Source organism: Herpailurus yagouaroundi, unplaced genomic scaffold (assembly GCF_014898765.1).
Source record: "Herpailurus yagouaroundi ecotype Mexico unplaced genomic scaffold, PumYag 140, whole genome shotgun sequence".
Classification (NCBI taxonomy): domain Eukaryota; kingdom Metazoa; phylum Chordata; class Mammalia; order Carnivora; family Felidae; genus Herpailurus; species Herpailurus yagouaroundi.
Window position 1 is genome coordinate 46,889,882 of NW_024412395.1, and position 26,616 is coordinate 46,916,497.

Genomic DNA, 26,616 nt, shown 5'->3' on the forward strand with positions numbered 1-26,616 from the left:
AAGGAAAATTAGAGTAAGAATTTCCAGGACAGAGAGACCTCTGAAGAAATCCAATATCGAATAATTTGTTAGAAGAAAAGCAACTGAGAAGTGTCCAGGGAGGTGTGGATCACTGAAGCCAGGAACAGAAAATATTTTAAAGAACAAGGAACAGTAAACAATGTGAAAAAACTTCTGAAGAGGTAAGCAAGATAACTGCAAAATTTTCAATTGAATTTAGCAATGGTGATGTTGGTGGCTATGTTGGTGAAATTGGTTAAAGCAGGTTGTGTTGACTGATATGTTGTAAAGTTGAAGAAATGGAACTACTGAGTATAGCAAATACCCAACCTCTTAAAGAAGTTGGGCCAGGAGGAGAGGATGTATAGGGGGTAGCTAACAGGGGAAGTAGAATTCAAGGAGAGTTTCTTTGATGATGCTGGTGGTAGAGAAGGACTGAGTGTCCGTTGCTCCCTATAAAATCCCAATTGGAAGCAGTCAGTAGCAAGAAGAGATTAAAACTACAGGTTAATTGAGAATATGAATTCTTTGAGAAGACCAAAGGAGACACAGAACACAGGCAGAGAAATTAGAGCAAAGCATGGGTTTGGATACAAGTAGTTAGGTAGATGGAACACTGAGAAAGTTCAGGTTGGCTGACCTCTGTTACCTCTCTGTGACACAGAAGTACTGAGAGTGAAAGATAAGGAAACAGTTGAAGACATGTGGAGGAGAAAGGTTGAAATAGTTGTAGAGTAAGGAAATAGAGAATGGAGAATGCTGCTTCTTTTTGGTCACGAAAATAATTTTTATTTTTAGTATTCTTACCATCAGTAGGGCTGGTGGTGACCATGTTTATTACAGCTAATGTGAAATATTCTTAGCACAAGACAGAGCTGAGCAGTTGGCCATAATTATTTAACTGAACCTTTCATGTAAGATAACTAAAATGACAATATTAATTTTATTGTCTTAATTCATGTACTCCTCATCACTTAATAAGCCTTAAATATAATAAACAGTTAAATATTGATTTGAGTACAGACCATTTGAGGTTACTGATTTGTTGGACCTAAACCAATTTTTAAAATTTGTAATTGGATTGTGGTCTGTTGGGAGACAATAATTATTAGTGTTGTCAAGAGTAGTCACTTGTGTAATAACATTTCTCATTTAGGTCTTCACTGGGATCTTCACAGCAGAAATGTTTCTGAAGATAATTGCCATGGATCCATATTATTACTTTCAAGAGGGCTGGAATATTTTTGATGGCTTAATCGTGAGCCTTAGTTTAATGGAGCTCGGTTTGGCAAACGTGGAAGGATTGTCAGTTCTCCGATCATTTCGGCTGGTAAATTAACTGGGAGTATCCGTAATGTTTTTATAATTAATGTAATCAGACATCACTTTTATCTAGTAAGAATTATAGGATTTCCCACAGTTACAATATTATTTGAATACATTTAAAAACACACTGGATTTCTCCACAATCAGACAGTACTTTGATCTTTATCAGAGCTTTCATGGATAGATGAAGTTCATTCAAATGAACAGCCAACAGTTCTGTCTTTAGTGATTGAATGGCAGGGCTAATGGGGAGGGAGAAAAAAAAAAGGATTCATACATAAATCCAAATCACAATTAAACAACACAATATTCATCTTTCAGTTATGTGGAGTTAGCCATTCATAAGGCTTGGCTGAGATTTAGGATGAGCCACCTTTCTCTCAGAGGCTCAAGAATTATGGACTTGCCCACTTTGCCCCCATAGAAGTCAAGACGTGAGACTGGGTAGAGTAGACAAGAGAAGATGATAGAGCTTCCCATGCATTTGCCCCTTCAGCCAACCAGGAAGTCACCAAATCCAGTCTCTAAGAAGAGTTGCCTATATTATGTTTTATTAATTTTAAACAAAGTCTTTTACTTGATCTTTATATTCATCAGTTCACGAATCTTTTAAATTAAGAGACAAAATATCACTTGGCGCATTTCCATTTAAAGTGTGATACGTTTTATCATGCTATTACTTTGAGTTGGCTCTTTTTGTGATTTACTTTCAAATAACAGAGGTTGTATATAATTTGTAAAGACAAGTTCCTATCGGTAACTTATCTTAATGGTGATTAGGTTCAAGAGTTTGCTGTGAAGTCTTTTGAGAATTCCCTTACTGCCTTCAAAGATCAAATTTGAGTTGAGATCCTTACAGCTAAGGTCCTTACCTAGTCGTCTAGATAGCTATGGATCTAATTTGAACCTAGAAGGATGCCAAACAACAACAACAGAAATGATTAGAAATGATTGTATAACAAGTAGTATGGGCAAGTACTTTAAAGTGTTTAGTAAATCTTTGTGATGATTGTGATTCAGTTTGGGGAAGTAGGAAGTGATAGGAAATAATATCATTAGTGTTTTGCTTAGTATGTAGGCTCTTTTGCATTAATTATTCCCTGGCAATAAATTAAACATTTTGATGCTTATATTTTGTTCCTTTGGATCACTTATATGCCATTAAATAACGCACTACTCCTGGCCTGACATTTCCTGAAACATCAGAAATGAAACGCTGCTGCAGTTGAACTATAAATGGTACTTTAGAGGATTCCATGAGCTAATAATACAACCAACATGTCAAGTACAGTGGTGCAAGCCATTTACACACTATACTGAGTTGATTTATTAAGTCACTAAAGACATAAGAGTTGACAAAATATATATATTTTACTTAAGTCCAAGTATTTCTTATTCAAATAAAGTAGTTCGAGTAATCCCCCCTTATCTGTGAGGATATGTTTCAAGACCCCCTGAAAATGTAGATAGTACTGAACCCTATATATACTGTTTTTTCCTATACATACACACCTGTGGTAAAATTTAATTTATAAATTAAGCACAGTAAGAGATTAACAATAATAAGTAATAATAAAACAGAACAATTACAACAATATACTCTTAATAAAAGTTATGTGAGGGGCGCCTGGGTGGCTCAGTCGGTTAAGCCGCCGACTTCGGCTCAGGTCATGATCTCGCGGTCCGTGAGTTTGAGCCCCACGTCGGGCTCTGTGCTGACAGCTCAGAGCCTGGAGCATGTTTCAGATTCTGTGTCTCCCTCTCTCTGACCCTCCCCTGTTCATGCTCTGTCTCTCCCTGTCTCAAAAATAAATAAAATGTTTAAAAAAATTAAAAACAAAAAAAGTTATGTGAATGTGGTCACTCTTTCTCAAAATATCTTACTGTATTGTACTCACCCTCTTCTAGTGATGATATGAGGTGACAAAGTGCCTATGTGATGAGATGAAGTGAAGTGAATGACGTGGGCATTGTGACAAACTGTTAGGCCACTATTAACCTTCTAACAATATGTCAGGAGAAGGATCCTCTGCCTCCAGACCATGGTTGACTATGGGTAACTGAAACCACAGAAAGTGAAAACGCAATTAAGGGCAGGGGGATTATGGTGTAATAAATCTCCTATAAAATACAGCCTGATGTTACAGCCAACTAAAGATAACAGCAAGATTAAAGCAATCTAAAGATTTAAAGAAATTAGTTGGTTTTTCTCTTGTACCTTGTATAATTTGTGTTAACTTTATCTGTACCTGTGCATCTCAAGTACACTACAAAATGTATCTACTTTGGGCTTCTAAGTAATGACAGCCTCCACTTCTTTGAAACAGTTTCTGCTAATTAATCACCATCAATCTTAGATATATCAGTTTCCCATAGAAAAACAAAAAGAATATTACATATGCTTATGTAAGATTCTGGAATCTTATTATTAAAATGCCATTAAGAACTATATAATGTAATTGTTTTATTTACAAAATAGTCTATTTTAGAATGAAAAATAATGCATGGTATTAAATAACTGATACATTTGCTAGATAATAGTTTGACACACAAATAACCCACCACCCTACAATTAAGACAGTTATGCTGTAGATTTTCCCTGTAAATGAATTTACAGATTCTTTAGAAGGCAGGGCAGTAATAGCCTTCTTGCTCTTGTTTCCAGCTCCGAGTTTTCAAGTTGGCAAAATCCTGGCCCACCCTGAATATGCTGATAAAGATCATTGGCAATTCTGTGGGGGCTCTAGGTAATCTCACCTTGGTGTTGGCCATCATCGTCTTCATTTTTGCTGTGGTCGGCATGCAGCTCTTTGGTAAGAGCTACAAAGAATGTGTCTGCAAGATTTCCAATGATTGTGAGCTCCCACGCTGGCACATGCATGACTTCTTCCACTCTTTCCTGATTGTGTTCCGCGTACTGTGTGGAGAGTGGATCGAAACCATGTGGGACTGTATGGAAGTCGCTGGCCAAACCATGTGCCTTACTGTCTTCATGATGGTCATGGTGATTGGAAACCTGGTGGTATGTAGTAAAAATATTTTCCTTATTTTCGTTAAAGACAATATAACCATAAAAATTATGTTCAACAGATGAATGTTTTATGTTTTTGGCCTTTTTAAAATCAATCCTCAATTATTCATTATTGCAGGAACCAGGTATAGTTTAGACTATGGAGACCCACATAAGTCTTCTTTAAATATTTGTTTATTCTTTGTTTTTAACTTTTTCCAGTTTTATTGAGACATAATTGGCATATAACATAAACTCTTAAAATACCTTTTGAATCACAGTTGTTCTTCGTCACTATACCTCTTACTATTCCATGGAGAGAGACATTTCTGGCTTTTACCTTTCAGTTCTTGTATTAAAGCATGGATGTGTTACTAAGAATAGTCACTCATTTTATTTATAAGTATCAACAACAGTATCACTTGAAAATGTTTCATATTCAGTTCTCCTACAAATTGGAGTTAAAAATTAATGATGATCTCAATCCATTAAACACGCATAAGTTATTTGGTACTTAGAAACTATAGTGTTGGCAAGTAACATTGACTCAAAAATCACTTACCATGTCTATATCCAATGAACCATTCTCAACACAACTTTACTGATTCCTGGAGGCGTGGAAAAGCTGATAAAAAAATATATATGACGCAGTGATATGACTTACTCAAACAGGATTAAAATAGAAAGTATCTAACACATGTCAAAAGTGTAAAAACAAAGTACTATATATCAAGTTCACTAAGTGGAAACATTGCTTTACAATGGCAAGGATAATCAAGGAAGGCTTTGTCAAGGAGTTGAACCTGAATTATGCTTAATTAAGATGTAAGATTAGGTTGTTAGGAAGAAAAGTAGACTATCCCAAACCAAGCAACAGTGGACCCAGTGGATGGAGAAGAGAAAACAATAGACTTAATGAGGGGATCAGGTTCTTCTACTTTAAATATTAGGTAATTATACTGAGTTTCATGATTAAGTCCCAATCCAGAGGCATAGAACAAGGACTGACATAACCAATATTTTAAAGTATATAACTTATAGACTTAATTTCCTTTCACATAAAAGTAACCTCCAGTTCCCCCAAAGGAAGAAGAAAAGGCTAACAGTTATCATTTATTTCTATTCATTTGCAGGTTTCAACCTCCTCAATATTGGGTTAGATAATTCAGACCTATTCTTGAAGTAACAAAAAACATGAGCAGTGTGCAATCCAGAAATTTGAACTGTGACTTAAAATGACAAATATTTATTATCTCTAGTTTCTTTGGGTCATACATTTGGGAGCAGCTAAACTGGGTGGTTCTGACTCAGGGTCTGTCATAAGGTTGTTGTCAAGATGTTGGCTAGAGACCCAGTTGTCTTGACTGAAGCTGAAAGACCAGCTTCCAAGAAGGCTCCATCTCTTAGTTATTGGCAGGAAACCCCAGTTACTTATTGGCTGTTGGCACAAAGTCTCAGTTCCTCTCCACATGGACCTCTCAATAGGATTGTTGAGTATCTTCATGACACGGCAGCTGGCTTCTCCCATAGCAGGTGACATGAGAAAGAGGGCAAGGAGAAGCTTTCTTTGTGTTCTGATCTTGAGGTCATACACTGTCCCTCTGCCATGTTGTATTCATCAGAGCTAGTCACTGAGAAGAACTCAACTTAAGAAGGAATTGGGCTTTAACTTTTGAGTGGAGGAGTATCAAATAATTTGTAGGTATATTTTATAGCCACCACAATCCCCAGTACAACTTGCTTGCTTTCAGAGAAGTATAAGATTGCATAGTACAGAAACAGATAGTCCTAGGATTATATAGAACAGAAATAAAAGCCATACGTTTGTATTATAGATTTCATTTGATTTCAAATATATGTGTATATACAGATAGGTATCCCATATAAATTATTAATTTACTGAAATAAGACAAATCTGACATGTAATTGTACAGAGGATTCAAGCTGAGAAGAGAATTTCAGAAGTATCTATACCTATGATGACATTTCATATAAACTTATATTACTATATATGAATAAAGAGATATAGTTTATAAAATAATCATTTCCATCTACATACATAAATTTAAATCCTGTACCTTTAAGGAAAGAATTAAAGGCTCTCCATTCTTTTTTTACTATCAGCTTTAAAAGTTTCTTCTTTTGTCATATCCTGGATATATTTCTGGAGTAACTAAGGTAGTAATAATATCTGTCATGTTTGCCACCAGTAAGGAAATGTGTTCAGATTACATTTGCTTAAACAAGGAAGAATGACTTGATGCACTGCCTCCTATAATTTTTACTTTTCATCCTCACTAAAGAGAAGAAAGTCCCCCAAAGGCGAACTGATAGAACACCATTTGAACTCACATAAACTTCTTATGGTGCTCCACCACAAGTGTCAGGAATCACTGTGATGCCTGGTCCAAAGGCAAGACAGAGGTGGGGCCACAGACTTCCCCACCCTCCTAACAAGAAACGGGAGTGGGCCATATATAGCTATAACAGTACTCTGTAGTATTTTCTCAGTACTTTGAAGAGAAAATACAAGTTGGATCTCACTCTGGAGAGTTGATTGATACATATCAAGAAAAAATTTCCTAATAGACAAAGTTCATTAATAAACCTTCAGAAATCAAATCTAGAAAACAATTATGACACCAAAATTCACTTTTATTATGGATAAAAACCAAAATGTAGCATTTTTTTCTTTCATCTATTTTTCATCCAAATAATAAATCCAAAAGCAAAGCACATTAAAATATAACTTTATTGGTAAATTCTTGAAGTAAAGGAGTAGGCCTTAGTATGAATACCAGCAGCCATGGTGTAGCCATTGAGAGATGTCAAGATAGACTCACAGCTTATCTGAAGTCGTTATTGGATCTTACAAATTTTTACATTTCTTACTACCATTGGTTGTACTAACGTGTAACTGGATATCAAAGGAGTTGTAGGCCTTATTAGCTTATTGGAAAGGTAGGAATGGACCAAGGATGCTGCCTCCTTTTCATTGTAGTTTTCCTTGAAATCTTTTCTAGGACTCTTCTTCTTTATTATTTACATTTTGTCTTTGGCTCCCTTTACTACTATATCCTTTTTTTACTCTATATGCTTGAATAATCAGAGACTCATAAACATTATCAATCAAATCCTGGAAAAAACTTACAGCTTGGCCTTGTCCCATCTGAATACGCTATCCCTTAGTAAATTATACTTGTTGAGTACCTAAATAGGTTTATAGTCACTAATCTTTTTACTCTCTCATGCCAGACGGGCTTATTTTTGGAGACTCAAGTTACAGATTAATTAGTAATCTTGTTCAAGGTAATACCTTGATTCCACCATCATAAGTCGATGTTAACATCATTATTATCATATAATAACTATTTTGTATAGTATTTCAGCCATTTTATAGATCTAGTGACCAAGATTTTCTGAACCAAAGCTGTGGCTTTTGATTTAGCAATAGTTATATTTTTTTTCTAATTTGGTAAGTTATCTACATGCAAAAATTGGTACAAACACATAAAAATAAAATCATGTTTATGGAATCATCTTTGGTTTTAGAAATAAAATTATAATAAATTATCAGTGTCCTGGAAAATCCAGATCACATGGGGAAAATACTTAGCATCCCAAAAAAACTTTTTTTTTTTTTTGGGGGGCGCCTGGGTGGCGCAGTCGGTTAAGCGTCCGACTTCAGCCAGGTCACGATCTCGCGCTCCGTGAGTTCGAGCCCCGCGTCGGGCTCTGGGCTGATGGCTCAGAACCTGGAGCCTGTTTCCGATTCTGTGTCTCCCTCTCTCTTTGCCCCTCCCCCGTTCATGCTCTGTCTCTCTCTGTCCCAAAAATAAATAAACGTTGAAAAAAAAATTAAAAAAAAAAAAAAACAAAAAACTTTTTTTTTCCTTATTCACTGTATGGTTATCTAGATAACTAAGATTTCTCTTTTGGAACTGAACTTCATTTAGAAGTTTCTTATAATAGTGGTTTCAGTAATTTTGCAATGACTGAAAAGGAAATAGTGTTAATAGTATTACTTGATATTGGCCAGGTATTTATTCCATTCACCTTTTCCAGAATAGTTTATCATAAACTAAAAGGAATACTTATTAGTAAAAAAAAAAATGAGATGTAAGAGTAATTTTGGAAAATTTATAGTTAAGAGCAACTGAAACAACACAATGTTTTGATCACCTATTTTCCTGTTGTGTTCAGGTTCTGAACCTCTTCCTGGCCTTGCTCTTGAGTTCGTTCAGTTCTGACAACCTTGCCGCCACTGATGATGATAATGAAATGAACAATCTCCAGATTGCTGTGGGGAGGATGCAGAAAGGAATTGATTATGTTAAGAGAAAACTACGTGAATTTATTCAGAAAGCCTTTGTTAGAAAGCAAAAGGCTTTAGATGAAATTAAACCTCTTGAAGATCTAAATAACAAAAAAGACAGCTGTATTTCCAACCATACCACTATAGAAATAGGCAAAGATCTCAATTATCTCAAAGATGGAAATGGAACTACCAGTGGCATAGGCAGCAGTGTCGAAAAATATGTTGTGGATGAAAGTGATTATATGTCATTCATAAACAATCCCAGCCTCACTGTGACTGTACCAATTGCTGTCGGAGAGTCCGACTTTGAAAATTTAAATACTGAAGAATTCAGCAGTGAGTCAGATATGGAGGAAAGCAAAGAGGTAGGAATTTTTAAATAAAAAGATGTTTTGACATAATGTATGCTTTAAACTATGAGACTACTTTAAGGTTATGTTTCATCTCTGTAAGAAAATAGAAAATGTCTATTGATACCCTTTCTTTGGCAAAGTTGGTGATAGATAAGTTGATGACAGATTAAAATGTAGCTAGACAAATGGTATGCTGACTCATTTTCTCAAATATTCACCATTTTGGATTCTTGATAATATGAATATGCAGACTAATATAAATTTTTCTAATTAAAAAAATAATTTTAGATTTGTGAAAGTGCCTTCATTTATTCACTTTCTTCCTTGTAATTCTCCCACAATGGTGTTTTTTGGTACATACTAGAAAAATACTTGGCGAGAGGGCAGTTCTAATTCTCACTTGGCTTTTATGAAACACTTCTTAAAATGTGATCTTACTTAGTTTGCACAGATATTTTTATTTATGAAAAATCTGATTGGGATCTTGACTTGATATTTACATATAGGTTCATGTTTCTGAAGTAAATGTTTTTTTAAGGAAGTGAAGGTAGTGATGAAGAATCATGCTGAAAGTGTGTTTAACCTTACTGAACCAGCGCATGGTGTCTACACAAACAATATGCCATGATACATTAGAGAATGTAAAATTCTGAATTTACCAATTTACATTAAGCATCTTGGCAGTTTAAAGTATTCTTTGATTTCCTAGAAGAGTATGAGTACCAGAGTGTGCTTTTAGTTTGTTTATAGGTTAATAAGCACAGGGTTGAGAATAAAGAGAAAAAAGAATTTAAACCCTTAGTGTTTAATTGTTTAACCATACTAAAATGAAAACAGAATTCCCAGTGATTAAAGCTTGAGTAAACATAAAAATAACAGCCAAAAACAAAGATTCATCCTTTCTTGCCATTTGAATTGATTGACAGAGAAGAGAAAGACCTCTAGTAGTGTCTTCATTCTAAGAAAGATAGATAACTGGGGAGTTTGAGGCCCTGAAGGATAAACTTTAAGTAGCATAACAGTCACAAAAATTAGACATTAGTTAATAAAATTATGAACAAAAATATATTTCTATGAAGGAAACCTTAGCTATTTCCATCAGTATTTGCATGTGGATCACGTAAAATCACTGAAGAATATGCTATTTTTCATTCTTTCTTGCTTATAAGACAGGTAGTACTGCTAATTCAGTCATTAGGTAGAAGTAGATGTTAAACATGAAATCCAGAGAAAATTTAAATATAGGTACTAAAATTAACATGTAAGTAACAATGCCATAGCTCCTAGTTTCACAAAATAAGTGATGAGATTCAAGGGAAAACTTTGTAGCCTGAGGCAACAAATTGCTATAACTAGTTGGACTCAGATGTTTACTAATAAGGTCATTATTTTTAAATTTAACAATAACCATATATATATTAATAAAATTTTGGGTAAGCATAGTTGGTTGGATTATGCTGAAGGAAAGGGTGGGGCCTAATTTCTGGTATTGTATATTACCAGAAATTGAGGTCAGCATTTAGAAAATAGAATTGGGTCATTAAATTTTACTGTATATTCCCCTCTTGTTATCTTGACATCATATCAAACGCTAAACATTTCCCTTACAGTAAGGGAAGTCAATTTTTCTTTTTATGTATGTTTAATTTTAGGGTGTCATATAAACTAAGAAGAAATTATGAAGAATCAAATGTTAAAGCCACCAGTCAGTTTAAACTTTTGGCTAAGTTTGAATATCTTGACAGCGAGTCTTCTTAATTTTCAGAAATTTTAAAGTCTCAGGCTTCTCCAAAAGAGCGTATATTCATGTCTCACCTCAAACCATTATGTTCAACATAGGAGGAATGTCCAGTCAGGTGGGGTGTATAGTAGGAAAATGGAAGCTCTCTTTCCAGTTACCGTTAAGCTTTTCCATTTGTTTTCTGTTTGAATTAAGTATTCCAAAATAATATATGTGAAGTCAGTACTTTGGAATTGGAGGAAGAGACTGATCTGCCAGTTGGAAATAGAATTATTGTATTGCCTTAGCTGTGGAGTTCTCTTGATTCCTTCCCACCATAGAGATTGTTACCTGGTTGTTAAGTTTTATTACTTGAGAAATTTTCAATTCTGTCTTTATATCAAACTTGCTAAATACAAACTAGTGAAAGATTCAGTCATTAGATAGAAGTAGTCTGGGAAGAGAAATGTGCAGGTTTTCAACTTTGGTATCTAACCTAGTAGCTCTACACTAGAAACTAAACGAGATTTGAGAGAATTATCCAAGAATTTCAAATATTCCTACCTGAAATCTCTGTTTAGTGTTCTGTCTTCTAGTTATTTTTGTCTGGTCATTTTCTTAACTGGTGGGATGGGGTTGTGCTGTTAAATAACACATGTATAGTAGTAAGAAATGGTATGAAGTTTATGGATTTCTTTTCTAAATAATTTTTTTAAATTAAGGGGGAAAATGGGGCACTTTAAAGAATCTTTGGAATGCCTAGATGAATCCCTTTTTATAGGACAGATGAACCAAGTAGACTCGGAGGTTGTTTAGGAGTTTGAACTAAATCCTCTTTGATGTTTTTGACAAAGCTGTGTGATTCCTTGATAGCTTTTTGTATTTTCTCTATGGCGTTTACAATGTTATAATCATGTATACTTGAACTCAACGTTATTTGGCTGTATTTAATGTAATTCCTTTCATAGTTTGTGATTTCGAATGATTGATTTGTCTTTTAGTGTTTTAATAATGTTGAAGCCATGCTTGAATGATTATTTTTCAAAGTGAAATTTACTAGTGTAATATAGTGACCTTCACTGCTTACCATTCTTACTTCTCACAGGGGTAAAACCAAGCTGGAGCCATCAAGAATGCAGCTCTGGTGTTTTTTAACCAGACAGAGGCTCGTGCCATCACTTTTACCCAGGTTACCCAAGCAAGTTGTACATATATAACTATAATCAGTTTCTAAATGAATTTTGACTGGCCTGCATGTTACTCAGCTACATTCCTTGCCCATCCATTGGCAGTAAAATAAAAATATGCACAGCTGCTCTTATGCTGAGTCATATAAAGCATGGTCAGGCAAGTCTGGCAACCCTAACTTTAAAAGAAATGATTTAGTTGCTAATCTTCTTACATAGATTTTAATAGAAACTATATTCAGTGAAAAGTAAAAGTGCATGCCTTAATGGATTATTTAGTTTCCATTTAATGCTACGGTTTTGAACGTGCTAAGGGCTTATAGGAGAAATGTAGGTGCTCTTTGAAAAACTTGCAGAAAAGCTTTCTCTCCCGTTTTTTTTTTTTAATATAGCCTCAGTGGGTGTACTTTGTTCGTAATTTTTGTTCAGTGTCATATTAAATTTTTCTGAAGGGTAATCTGCAAATCAAAGCAATTCCTTATTCACGTGTAAACTGCCTAAAAGGTATTTTTAATGTGACAATAATGTAAATGAATTGGAATGTTTCTATTTTAGTTGCTAGCAACATGGGTATAATTTTTATCTGCTTCATTTTAAAGAAAATGACATTGCTTTATTTAGCAATTGGCCAAAAGTGTTTTAAATTTAGAATATGATTCCCTGGGAGATTCTGTTGATATTTACCCCTAAAACTCCTAAGACTGAAAGAAAAGGAAGTAAATGCCTTTTGTACACCAAAAAAAAATTAAAAGTAAGATGATCATCTTTTAGGTGATGTGTTCATCTGAAAATAGATCTGGAATCCAACTTCTTCATTCTGTTGTTCCTCTGTCCTTTTCGGTTCTTTTTTCCCCCTCTATTTCACCCAAACCTGCTGGGAAACTTTCTCCTGAAGAATATTATTTAAATATATCATGCACTGCAAACTCTTATATAGGTAGAGAATCATTGTGAGCTCTTTCAGTGTTTTGGAATGATAGGACCTTCCTTGTCATGTGACCATGGCAATGAGTATAACCCTCTTTGGGGTCCATTAGGTGGACCTTTGCATTTCCTGATGTTGAAATCATAGTTTTGTGCTCAAATATGTTAACAAAATTGCTTAGTGCAATTTAATTATTTTTCCAGAAATATTAATTAAATATTTTGTCATTTAGGTGCAGTTTCCTATTCTGCCATTAACTTTAGAACAAACCTACCATAAGCATATTTGGCTCTTTGGAAAGGAGCAATGATTATGTCATTCTTGTAGCATTCTTTTATACATTGGAACAAAATATTCAGTCTTTGGCACTCTAGACTCATGGAAGGTAATGCTTTAAATATTAGAGGAATGATGTGACATGGGATCCAAGAGATGTAGTTGCTCACAATGAAACACAGATACACATATACACAGAGACTAGAGAGATTTTTTTTTTGTCCTATAATGTATTCATTCTTCAGGAAAATGTGGGATTTGACTCCTTATGATAATGGCTTGTTTTTCCCAGTTTTTTGGGAAAAGGGAAGGTTAGTTTCATTATTTTCTGACTATTCCATTCATCAAGTTCTTATATAAACAGGCGTACAAGGAAAGTGATTATCAGATATATTACCTATTGGTTTATTTAGGAGATTTAACTGGAGTACGTATAAGGGAACACAAAGTAGGCAGAAACCAGTTTAAATTGACTCCATTTATTCTTAGCTCTCACATTATTATCATTTTCAATTTCCTTGAATATGTCTCTTATCCTCTCTCAGGAAACATTGTCTGCTCCCTAAAAAAAGTATCCTAGTTTCCAGTTCAAGGGGTGGGAAGAGGGAAAAAGATGGCAGAGAGGTCTGGGGGGATAGGTACAGTAAGAGCCCATGTATTATTTTCTCCTGGAGAATGTTTAGTCCTCAAGGGAAAGTTTTCCAGTAGGATAGTAATTAAGGGAGAAAAAGGCTCTTAATATCCTTCATGTAAAAACAAAATGGGCCAAACATGTGTGTGTCTTTGGGGCACTCTATATCTGTTGAGGGGTAGGCCAGCATGATATAAGGGTTACTTTTGCCACACCAAGAAGGATATTTAAAATCCAATTTATGGTTTAGAAAATTGTGTCATGTATCCTTTATAAAGACAAAAATAATTTCTGGGTAATGTAGTATAATGCTAATGATACTTTTGATTTTGCCATCTTCCTCATTAAGACCACAACAGTCCCTTTTTGGTATTAAGGTGCCACTTCGGCCTTAAGCTTATCCCAAAGCAAGAACGATTATAACTTTCATGAAAGTGTCATAATAGTGTTAAGGTTTGTCACGGAAAATAACCCAGAGCTCCTTAAATATAAATTCTAATTAAGATCCATGTGGAACAAAGGATTGCCGTTTTGGGGGGCCAAAATCTTTAAATATGAAATGTTTGATTTAAGCTATGTTTGAGGCTATTTCTTTCTCTAAAATCCCAATTCCTTTCATTGAATCAGAGTAGAATATACATCTTTTTCTAAATTATATACAATCTTACTAATTATATTTTCTTAAAAATGTATCTCAATTTTATAATGAGAAACAAGTGTGCCTGTGAAAAAATAGCAAGTTTTCTCTCCCTTTTTCTGTTGTGATTTTTTTAAGTTTTTTATTTATTTATTTTGAGAGAGAGAGAGAGAGAGAGCGAGCAGAGGAGGGACAGAGAAAAAGAAGGAGAGAATCCCAAGCAAGTTCCACCCTGTGAGCACAGAACCAGACATGGGGCTCAGTCTCATGAACCGTGAGATCATGACTTGAGCAGAAATCAGGAGTCAGTTGTTAACCAACTGAGCCACCCAGGTGCCCTGTGATTAATTATTTTTAAAAGTAATTTTACTTTCTGAAAGAAAGACTAGTAGTTTGGCACACCAATGTTTAATAGTAATTTATCAATGATATGGAAAGTAAAAGAGATACAATGTTTAAAAATACAAAATGCAATATTATGTACTTTGATATTTATGTATTAGATAATTTAGCAAAATATGATTCTGTCCAGCTTAACTCCTACAAAAATACAGAAGATTTTCAATGGGAAGAGCCCTGTAATATGAGGTTTTCATTAAAATAAATGTTCAAGTAATATTTCCACCTGAAAGTAAATTATTGCCTATGCTACTCATAGCAAGTAACGATTGGCTATTCCTGTTTGATCTCTTTGATCCTGATATTAGAGTACATCATACTTTGTTTAAATGTAACTAGGCAGGGTATCCTAATAATACTATTCAGTTCATTTGTTTCCTGAAAAATAAGAACAAAAAATAAAAAGGGAACCTAAACAACCAAATTTTACAAGTTTTAATATAAAACTTGTCAAGTATAGAACTTGAAAGTATAGAACTGGTTCTATTCCTAGCCAATTCATATTTTGGTCTCTTACTCATATGGCATTTTGCAGTAGATGATGCCTAGTTTGGAGCATTTAAAAGCAACTTTTATTTGAAAATTCTTAAAGTACATGAGTTCTAATCATTCCATATAATGATGTATATTTGACAGTTCTATTTAATGAATTTGTACCATAGTTAGGATTTATTGTAATTATGACCATATCTGAAGCTGAAGAGTTTTATAGTCTTAGTTTGGTTCCTTTCATTTTTATGGACTCTTTACACATTTTAACTGTTAGTCAACATACTTTATATTATGATATTTGCCTCTTACGTAATTTTAAGAAAGTCATTGAATTGATGTCATCAAGAAAGACTTTATAAATCACAGTTTCTTGCCTACATCTCAGTACTATTGTTGAAAGAAAACTTTTTGTTCATTTAATATTCCAGTGAGTATTTAGTTCTACTCTACACTAATACTTATAAGAATGTAAATATAAATTGAACTAATACTAATTTCATAGTCATGAAACTTAGGAATCAGTAATATCACAAGCACTATCTCGAACCTACAACATTTAAGTATGTATCACGTCTACTAAATATTTTACATTGATAAAGGTTGGTTTTCCTCATGAATCATCAAAATATTCTCTAGAAAATTCTGGTAAAATGGGGTACAGAAGATCTAGAGTCCAGCTACTGACTCACTATAACTTTTGACAAGATAATTAAAGCCACATTTCTTTCTCTAAATAGACTCTGGATTGGTTGAAGTTGAGGAATAATGTACAGCTTAGATTCTTTATTTGTAAGCCAGGTGAAGTAATGCATGTGACAGGTGGACCCCATGCCGGTGCACATCAGAGGGAAGATGGAGAAGGATGAGATTGCCTCTCCTTAAAAAGGTTCCGTTCACCAGTGGGACTGCAGATCCACTTACATCGTCGAGTCAAAAGAAGGAAAACATTGTCAGAATGATTCAGTATTAGTTTACTAATTCCAGAGTTAAACTATAGTTTTCTTCATATACACATTTTAGGCCTGAATAATTGAAAGCCTGATGTTGAGACAGCACCCCTAATTCTAAAAGTTGTTGGCCATTATTTACACAATTCAGAATCTTAAAGGATTTGTGTTATTCTGCACATAAGTGTGAATATAATTTGTATTCCCTCGATGTGAAAGTATTTACTAGGAGATGTCAGAAGTAGTTACTGACAGAATAAAAGAGTCCATGCACTGTTTATTCATTTATGCAACAAACATCTATTAAACACAAACATTGGTGATAGGTACTAGGGACACAAAAATGGCAAAAGTAGTATCTTTGCTTCAGACGATTAAGTCTGGTTATATACATCTTCTAGAGACAAAACACTTTCATGGTGCACTTATGAAAAAGTAGTAACCTGACCTTTAAATACACAAATATTTAGCTCAGTAAAAAGACGTTACTTCTATATCAGTACTAAGGAACTGCACTAAATGAAAGAAGTGGTAGTTTATGTTACAGGGATCCTCTGAAACATTTCAAACCAAGATCCACTGGAATTTATCTGATGACTTCTTCCAATCACTGTCAAGACCTAATCTTCATTTTGTTATGGAGAAGTCTATTCATTCATTCATTTTTTAAACAATATTTATTGAGTACCTGCGACATACCCAGCACTGATGTGGACTGTGGTACAGTCACTCACTAATGTGTGGAGTACCCTGAATATGGATCTTCATTTTTCCCTTGGGCTCATCCCTAGGTCTTTCCCCAATCTGTATTTACAGTGTTATCCTTTTTCCTAAAAGGAATGTATTCCATTTCTTATTGTGGGCTGTCTGTAGTTAGATCAGTTCTGACTAAGCTTCAGTTTTTCTGATTATCTATGTCATGTTTCAACATCTTACAAATGATAAGATCAGTATCTTTAGGTCCCTAATATGTAACAATTTTATGTAAATCAGATGGATTGGAATGAGACAATAATTTGGTCATTTCTTAGTCAATTGTATATAAACAGAGCTATACTTATCAAAGCCAAAAGACAAAGGATAGGAAATTATACGCAGTGTAAAGAATTAAAATATGTGCAATAAATATTCCCACTTTGCCATGTCATCTTAAACCAAAATATATTCCGATTGTAAGGACAAAGATATCATGAGTATCTGTTTAGTATTGTGACACATTTGGCGAGCAGAAAAAGAATTCAACAAATTTCAAGCATTTTATAATCTATAATACTTGATTTAATGTTTTGGTCAAATTAAAAAACAATCCTGAAACAGTTCTAAGAAGATAGACTCACATCTAATATTTATGCTTCTATCATTGATATTGTTAAATTACACAAAAGCATTTTCAATCTCATATGTATCACATATAAGTAGTTGTAATTCATGAGCATCACCATGCCAAGAAAATATTTTGTATAAAGAAAATTATTTTCATAACTTAAAGGAACCATCTTCCTGGGGCAAATCCATATAATCCTTAGCTCAAATGTGAGTAGAGTATCTCTAGTACTGACTACAATACCCATTTTATAGTAATTTAACATACTTCAATGTGCGTTTTATCATGTGCTTACCTCATCCCCTTTATAAAGTAGCTCTTATCAGCTCAGCCATTTCCTAATGTTATGCACTAATGGTAATAACATTGTAACAGGTCCGAGAATGCTATGGCCCAAACTACTCTGATTCCATGTGGCACTCATACCTGGCCCTGTGTCATTCCTGCAGCATTTTAAGACCAGATTAAAGACTGGGATACCTTCCTTTATGCTGATCCTTTGAACACCCCAACCTGACTAAAGTTTGGTGGATTTCAAGATTTGAAACAACTTCTTCCTATTATATTTTTCTTTTGGTGGTATTTGATGTAGCCTAAAGGAAACCAAAATGACTACCAGAGATTCATTTCTCCCTGTATTAACAGGACAGGTGAGAGTGCCAGAGTAACAAGTAGTTTCCAAATGCACAATGAAACTCAGGAGTGCATTGGCCAAAGAGAATGCAAAATACCAGCTCTTGCTATAAAGCTAACAATGTGCTGCTCTTTTCTGAGTAAAAAAACTCTAGAATATATTTAATAACAACTAGTGGTATATGTTTTCATGTCAATGAAAAGTGGATAAATTTAGATTGTTGCTGTTTATGTGCATTTGATCAAATCTTTTCTGTATTTGACATGAAAATACACTTGTGCAGCTTTCGTTGGTTGGGTCACAATTTTAGAATAAAACAAACTATACCATTTGCAAGCTAATTTACAAAAGCAAGATCACAGATGACCATGTGACTCTGGTGGCTTACCTAAGCTCTCTCCAGGATTTTGTTTCAGTATCTCTACATGTGTGCTTAATCAAAAATTATTTAAGTTGTTAGCACCATATTTTTAAAGAAAAAAAATCTGCTGTGGTGCTACCTCTAATCTTGTGACCCCCACCTCTACTAAAGCGGACTGGCATTATGTTTAAGATATTCTTAAATTACAGATCAAGGAAATTGCATACAGAAGACTTGAGGGCACGCCTTTTGAATTTTTATATTATAGATTAAAGAAAATATTTTAAAACCTTTTCTGTGGAATTGATTTTCAGAAGCTAAATGCAACTAGTTCATCTGAAGGCAGCACAGTTGATATAGGAGCTCCCGCTGAGGGTGAGCAACCTGAGGTAGAACCCGAAGAATCCCTTGAACCTGAAGCCTGTTTCACAGAAGGTAAGTGGAACCATGCATATGAGCTCATTGGACCTCTCTTACCAGTCTCTCTCTCCACCCTCCAATCATTTATATCTATCTAGTAGCTGTTCATTTACTTTGATTTTTTTCTTTTTCTGTATCAAAACAAAGATACGTTTTTGTAAGGTAAGATTTAGTTTATGTAATCAGACACGCTTATATTTGTGCATCCTGTTCAACTAAGAAATGCTCCTAAGTCTACGGGTGTTTTGGTAGCCTTCTAGAATATCTAATCAGGGAGAAAGCCAAATCAAGCATATCTCTCTTTAGCTTTAAAAAAAAAAATTAAAGGAAACAAATTTTAAGTCAAAGAAGTAATTTATTGTGCACTGTTTTATCAGTTTACAATGGGTACTAATTGATAAGTATATATTTAAAACTGTCCATGATTAATGGTTACTTGCATCTGTCAAGGTCAATTTCTTATTAGTTCTGAATGTTAGTAGATAACAGATAATGAAGTGCCAAAATATATTGAGTTATATAATATGAGGCACCATGCCACTGGGGCATACCAAGAGGACTTTCTGAAAAAAGCTAAAATTATGTTATTTGAAGTATGAATCAGTTATTTTCTGAACAGTAATGCTATATATCAAACAGCCCAAAACTTCTTAGCATTTAACCAAAAAACATACTTTTGCTCACAAGTCCAAGGCCAGCTAGATGATTTTGCTGATCTTGGATAGGCTCTCTTCCAAACCTGAGGTCTTAGACGGACTGTTGGGCTGCCTCAGCTCTGCTCCACTCATCTCGTTCTCCACATAGTGGCCAGATATGTTCTAGTGGTGAAGGCACAAGAGCAAGAGAGGAAACCTGCCAAGGACTGGTCAAGCCTCCTCTTATGTCAGGTTTGCTCCTGTCCCGTTCACAAAAGCAAAGTTACCTGGCCAGTCCAGAGTGTGAGGGAATGCACCACTAATGATACAAAGAGGCAGAAAAATTAGTACAATAACACAAGATACGAAATTCTTCACCTTTCTTATATAAATTTCTATTGTAGGTGCAGAAACGTTTCTCTAAAACCCTGGAAATCACTTCATGTTTAACTCACTTTTTAGTTAACAGCTATTTAATAATGCATGCCATGTCTTAGCCTCAAATCAATACTATATTGTAATTGCTTAAGTAAAAATTTGTTTTAAAAATAGTGACTGCCTCAAATTGTTACTAGTAATGCAATTTTGTTACAACTAATTCCAAATGTGTTTCATTTGGGTTATGCGTGTTTACATTAAGAACACTAAAACTAGAACGCCTGCCTGGTTCAGTTGGTTAAGCTTCTGACTCTTGATTTTGGCTCATGGTCATGATCTCACAGTTCATGAGATAGAGCCCTGCATCAGGCTCTGCACTGACAGGGTGGGACCTGCTTGGGCTGCTCTCTCCTCTCTCTTTGGCTCTCTCGCCTCCACCCAGCTCTCACACCCCCATGCATGCATATGCGCATTCTCTCTCACAATAAATAAACATTAAAAAAAATAACATTAAAGCTATTTTAATTTAAACTTTAAGCTAATTTTTAGCATATGTAATTACACAGACATTAGAAATCACAATTGATGTTGGATTCTTTCAAGGTGTATTACAGAAGATTATGTTGCATATACCTATTGATTTGGGATTATATGCATTGGTAAAAATAAATACTTAAATATTAATTGTCAATTCTTAAATAACTTCAGAGGGAGGGCTATTTGTTCAGCCTAAGTTATGAGGGAAGTAAGTCACTTTTTGCTATTTTTCTCCAAAAAGTCTGCATACGTTCCAGTGTTACTTCATTATGAAAAAAATATATGACTTCACAAAACATTCAATTATTGTGAAAATTCACAATAATTCAAGTGGTATTTCACAAACATAATTTCTGTGGCATTAGTTTTTACTCTTTACCAGACAATTAGCTTATTTTTTGAGTTACAATATATGCATATATACTGCAATAATAAGGAAATAATATGTAATCATGGAATAATAACTATGATACTCTCAACATTTGTCATTTGTGAAGCTTAAAAACATTTAAATATGAAATATTATGAAATACGTTCTATATAGAATATAGAGTAACTTCACATTGTAGAAAATGATAAATAATATATAGATGCCCACCAACCAACTTTAACAATTTGAATACTGTTATCATATTTGCTTAAGACTTTTTATTTAAGAATAAAACAGATACAGACTAGACCCATTTTATTCTCCTTCCTTATCCCATTTTCTTCCTTTTTTCTCAGAAATAAGCCAATGTCTCAAATTCGGCATTTATCATTCCCACTAAAATCAGTCTTTTTCTGTTAAACTGGTTTTTTTCATCTCATATTCTCTTTAGAGAAAAAAAAAAACAACACCTAAATTTAGTTCCATTTACTTTATTACAATGAATATTTTCAGGTCATGTAAATCTTCTTGATCTTTTGAGAAACAGAAATATGAAAAAGATCTTGCCCTCAAAGAAACAACAAATATAATGCTATTTATTTCTTAGTTGAGAGGCTAATAACAATGTGCATCATTAAATTTTCATGAAACAAAGGCTATGATCTGGCTGGCTGGCATTATAAAGTAGCATCTGATAAATATCTATACAGTAAAATATCTGCTCTTTTCAAGATGAGGTTTCCATTTTTCTATTCATTGATCCAGAGCCCTCTTCCTGGTTAAAACCCTATGTCATGACTCATCTGTCTCCCACGCCCCAGCATCCTGCTGTGTGTGTGCTGTCAGATCCCATCACTCTGCCTTATTTCCTGATTCCTGACCACCATCACCACGCTTACCTTGTTTTTACTTTCTTAGTGTTCAGTTGATTGAATTTCAACTTCTTTCTTCTATCCATTCAGTCCCTTGTATAGGTAGAGATCATTCTACACCCATGTTCTTACCATGTCCATCTTCATAACTCCCAAATAAATCCTTCAATGTTTTACTCGTAGACAGCATATAAAATCTAAATTCTCCAACTGACTCATTCAGGTCCCTTTTTTAGATTGACTCCTAACTGTCTCCTTTATGCAACTTCTAGGTCTGTTATTTTTATTGCCATTGTTTCTCCATTCTTTTACGGCTCCTGTACTAGACCTGATTCTTACCTATCCCTCAAAGTCTAACCCGAAATTCATTTTGTCTACAAAGCTCAATATCAAAAATTAATCTGACCGATCAGTTCTCACAACACTTTATTTAATTTGTGATATTATTTATTTTCTGTGACTATAGAATTTGTGAGCAAAACTCCTGTACTTAAAATGCACACTTTTTGTTAAAGAAAAGCTATGTTTACACATTCTAGTATTGTAATTTGTCCAGTACAATTCCTTGAATGCTGCAGATATTCAATAAATATTTGTTGTCAAGCCTTGATAAACTATAACTCAGTATGTTTATATACACAAGTTACACAAAGGTGTTTACGGCATTGTTGCTGATAATAGCCAGAATTAAAGCAACATATTCAATAACAGTGGAATAATTTTATGGATTCTGGTTAAGTCTGGTAATCTTATTTAGAGAAGTATTTTGAAAACTTTAACAGTTCTATTTATTTGTAAAAAAAAGCAAAATGTATATATTATGCCATGAAATGAACTACTTAGAATTCAAATGTCCATATATAAATGGAATCACACTCATAAGATGATAAGATGGAAATATCAACTTTCGGTGATTTTATTTTTCCTTCTGTTTTTCTATATGTTTTTATGATGTAATATAACCCATAATAATAATCACATAAACATAAAAAGTATTTTTGAATGAATGATTTAAAAACTATACAGATGACTTCTGTTTGCATGAGTGGAAGCCATCTTTAAAAAATAGTTATGTACAATGTATCAGGTAATAATTTAGAAGAGGTTCCCACCAACACAAAGGTACATAATCCAAGAGTAATTCTCTTTTCTTCATTTACTTTCACTTATTGTAGACTGTGTACGGAAGTTCAAGTGTTGTCAGATAAGCATAGAAGAAGGCAAAGGAAAACTCTGGTGGAACTTGAGAAAAACTTGCTATAAGATAGTGGAGCACAACTGGTTTGAAACCTTTATTGTCTTCATGATTCTACTCAGCAGTGGGGCACTGGTAGGTGACATATGACCTGCGCCTTTTCCTTTACCTGAAACTCTTCAAAAACCTCTTACAGGTTTTTAAAATCCAGTGCTTGTGAAGTAAGAAACATTATGCGATATCCCTAGCACAGTGTGAGAGGCTTAGGAAATAGCCATTTTTATTGTTGTGGAATAAGTCTCAGATTGAATCAGGCCAAGTATGGTTTCTTGTAATATTTAAAGAAAGGTACTTCTGACTTTTAGTCATCAGAGGTAGTTCTTATAAAGAGTGATTATGCAGACATGATATGGGATTATCAGGTGAGTATCAAACTGCTTAACATAAACTCCATTTTGCAGGGAACTCACTTGTCTTGTTTGTGCGGATTCACTAGTGCCAATCACAGTGAATGACAAATAGTAGACAAACTTAATTGCTGACTAGTAGCAAAGTGAAAGCATTACAACTTAATTTATATCTGATTTCACTCAATGGAAGGGTCAGTTTGGTCAAGATATTAATTAATATATGAAAATCGTGTGACCTGTTTTCCCATTTGGTGATACAAATGTGGCTGCATTTCTTTTATTTTTTCAGTTAGTCACTACCGTGTTTGGTGAGTGGATTTCATTAGGGGGATTATAGTGTTGTAAGTGGAGGCCTCTAACCCTGCCTCTGATTTGACTAAGAATCCGGCATCCTGCCATGTACTTGAGCAAAGAGAGCCAGCCCTGCGTTTTTCATGCCAATAAGGAGGGAACTCTGAAGTCTCACCAGTAACTAGTGTCTTCGCTGTCTTAGCTCTTGGTTCTCAATCATACCCAGTCAAATCTCCCCAAAGTGCACTAACATGCTGACACAATGGCTGGCTTCTGGGGCGCTTCCAGCTTCAGCTGTAAATTGAGCTCAAAAGACTTTAGGTCCTTGTTTTGAGCCCTGGTCGCAGATCCCCTTTTCTCCGAAAAGAAAAATATTCTTTTGTCCTTAATCCAGACCACCAAGTTATCCTGATAGTTTTTCCTATAAGGGGATTGAGTTAGATAAGTGGTCTTTTCATTCCAGAACGCCCAAAGGCTCCTGAAAATGAGTTCCCCAACCTTTCCCAGGAGCTCTGCAAAATGACACAGGGATGGGAAGAGGGAGCTTCCCAAATACACACCACACATGTGCCCAGACTGAGCAAGAGAAATAAAGTCGAGAAAGTGATAAACCTCTGTCCCTCTTTCTCCAGGTTGGGTGGGGAGGGGGGGCTCCTTGCCTCACATTCGCATTACTGAGAGAATACATTACAGTGCACTGAACAAAGCAGATCTACTCACACTTGATTTTCTCCCTCCTGCTGTGGAGAGATGGACCTGACAGTCGCAAAATTTTTAAGCTCTTTGAGATACCCTGATACCCTAATTTAAAAATTATGTTAATTCATTGGCTGACTGAAATATGCAGCCAATAGTCATTGCATACATGTAACTATAAAGCAAATGCCACTATGGGAAATGGGAAGAAGCCTTCCAGACTTAAGCACCTGAGTAGAGGCTTGCAGCATGGTTTTCCTATTAAGACATCAATTAGAGACGGTTTATGACAATGAAATTCATTGGAATTTTTTCGCTTACAGGCCTTTGAAGATATATATATCGAGCAGCGAAAAACCATTAAGACCATGTTAGAATATGCTGACAAAGTTTTCACTTATATATTCATCCTGGAAATGCTTCTAAAGTGGGTTGCGTATGGTTTTCAAATGTATTTCACCAATGCCTGGTGCTGGCTAGATTTCCTCATTGTTGATGTGAGTATTCTGCACTTTCTTGTTTCATCCCATTGGCATGATATGATAGTTCTAGCAATGGTGCCCGGCACATAGTAGGCACTCAGTAAAAACTTCATGTATATATAAATGATGGTTCCCATTTTCCCAATGAGAATCTACCCCAAAATGTTTTTTTGCTGATTTAAATTCAGATACTTTCATAGGTGAAACAGTCAAATGCTGCCTTACTTTACCTACTGATTTAGTTGCAAATTAATATTTAAATCCCAAGTTACACCAAATATATTAATGTAGAAGTTTTGCTTTTCTCATTCTTACCTTTGACAGAATTACTGTATTTAAATTCCTCACAGTTATCTTTGACGTTAGTATTTTTGTCATCATCAGAGCGTCTTGAGAGGTGTTTGTCCCAAGATGGATTACTAATTACAAGGAAACTTGAAAGTCAAAAAAGCAGGAGACACTTCTTGATTTGTGGGATGATTGAAATAGATTGGCTGTGGGCCAATTATTTCAGAGTTGTATTAAACTGCCCTGGTGTTGAAAATAAAGGTGGAGTACCAGACTATAAAAGTTTTTAAAAAAATTGAATAGGAAGTTGCTCTCTGGTTTCCGAGGGAGTATAGATCTCACTTTTTATTCACAAAAGAACAAAAGAAATAAAAATCATTTTCCTTTAGTTCCAGAGACTTACTTCTTAAATGCCTTTTAAATCAGTAGTCTATGCATAATGGGTAAAAAGAAGTTTAAAGGCCTTTTCTCTAGAAAAGACTAGGCAACTCAGTGGGGACAGGGGACAGGCACATGGGGGAGGTCACAGGATGATGTTCACAGCCAGCAAAGGAGGAGAACTCTGGAATTTGCAGGAAAGCACAATGTGCTAAATAGTGCATTTTGAAGATAATATTCTGTTGATTGTAATTCCTTGGAATTAAAATTTTTTTTTAACGTTTATTGATTTTTGAGAGACAGAGAGAGACAGAGCATGAGTGGGAAAGGGGCAGAGAGAGGGAGACACAGAATCGGAAGCAGGCTCCAGGCTCCGAGCTGTCAGCACAGAGCCCAATGTGGGGCTCGAACTCACAAACTGTGAGATCATGACCTGAGCCAAAGTCCGTCGCTCAACCGACTGAGCCACCCAGGCACCCCTGCAATTCCTTGGAATTTAAAGACATATTTTTAACTTGAAATATTTTGATATATAAAACTTGCATATCATGCCAGTAAAAACAACAAAAAAAGGACCCTTTCATGAAGAAAGTTATTTTTTATAGTTTCAAATGAAAGAAAAATCAACTTTTAATCCAATATAAACTTTCCAATCACCAAAGAAGAAAAAATTATGAGACAAAGAGAGTTCTTTGAATTTAAGGTGGAAAATATCCTTGTTATATATTTTTTCCTAATCTGCCTAAAGCAAATCCACTATTAAATGTAATATATAAAGTCTTCATGCAGAATTACATCAAAAGTTTTCTGGCAATATAGGAAGACAATAAAAAAATACTTAAAACCACATTTGATTGGACAGCACACAATGAAAAAATATACCAAGACTATAACCTTTGATTTGTATAATGGGATTATGGATGATACTTTTCCTTTTCTTTATTTTCTGTATGTGGTTATGATACATTGGTACATTTATAATAAAAATATCTGCCATTTAATGTGTCTGTGTAATATTAAAGGCATTAAATCAATATGACCTGAATATAAAGAAATTCTTAGGAGAAATCCAGTTGTCCGGCAGCTGATGCTCATATTACTGAGCATATCCTGATAATTACCTT

The 26,616-nt window shown here is 34.6% G+C and overlaps 1 protein-coding gene across 6 annotated transcripts in view; it reads left to right on the forward strand.

Annotated features, from left to right (window-relative positions):
• Positions 1-26,616, forward strand: part of LOC121030641 (sodium channel protein type 2 subunit alpha) — a 143,265-nt gene that overhangs the window by 96,903 nt on the left and 19,746 nt on the right. For all 6 annotated transcript variants that reach the window (XM_040475248.1, XM_040475244.1, XM_040475249.1 and 3 more), the window contains 6 exons: positions 1,157-1,330; positions 3,992-4,348; positions 8,540-9,019; positions 18,855-18,975; positions 22,928-23,082; positions 24,668-24,841. In XM_040475248.1, coding sequence (XP_040331182.1) covers positions 1,157-1,330; positions 3,992-4,348; positions 8,540-9,019; positions 18,855-18,975; positions 22,928-23,082; positions 24,668-24,841 — 1,461 coding nt within the window. The remainder of the gene's footprint in view (positions 1-1,156; positions 1,331-3,991; positions 4,349-8,539; positions 9,020-18,854; positions 18,976-22,927; positions 23,083-24,667; positions 24,842-26,616) is intronic.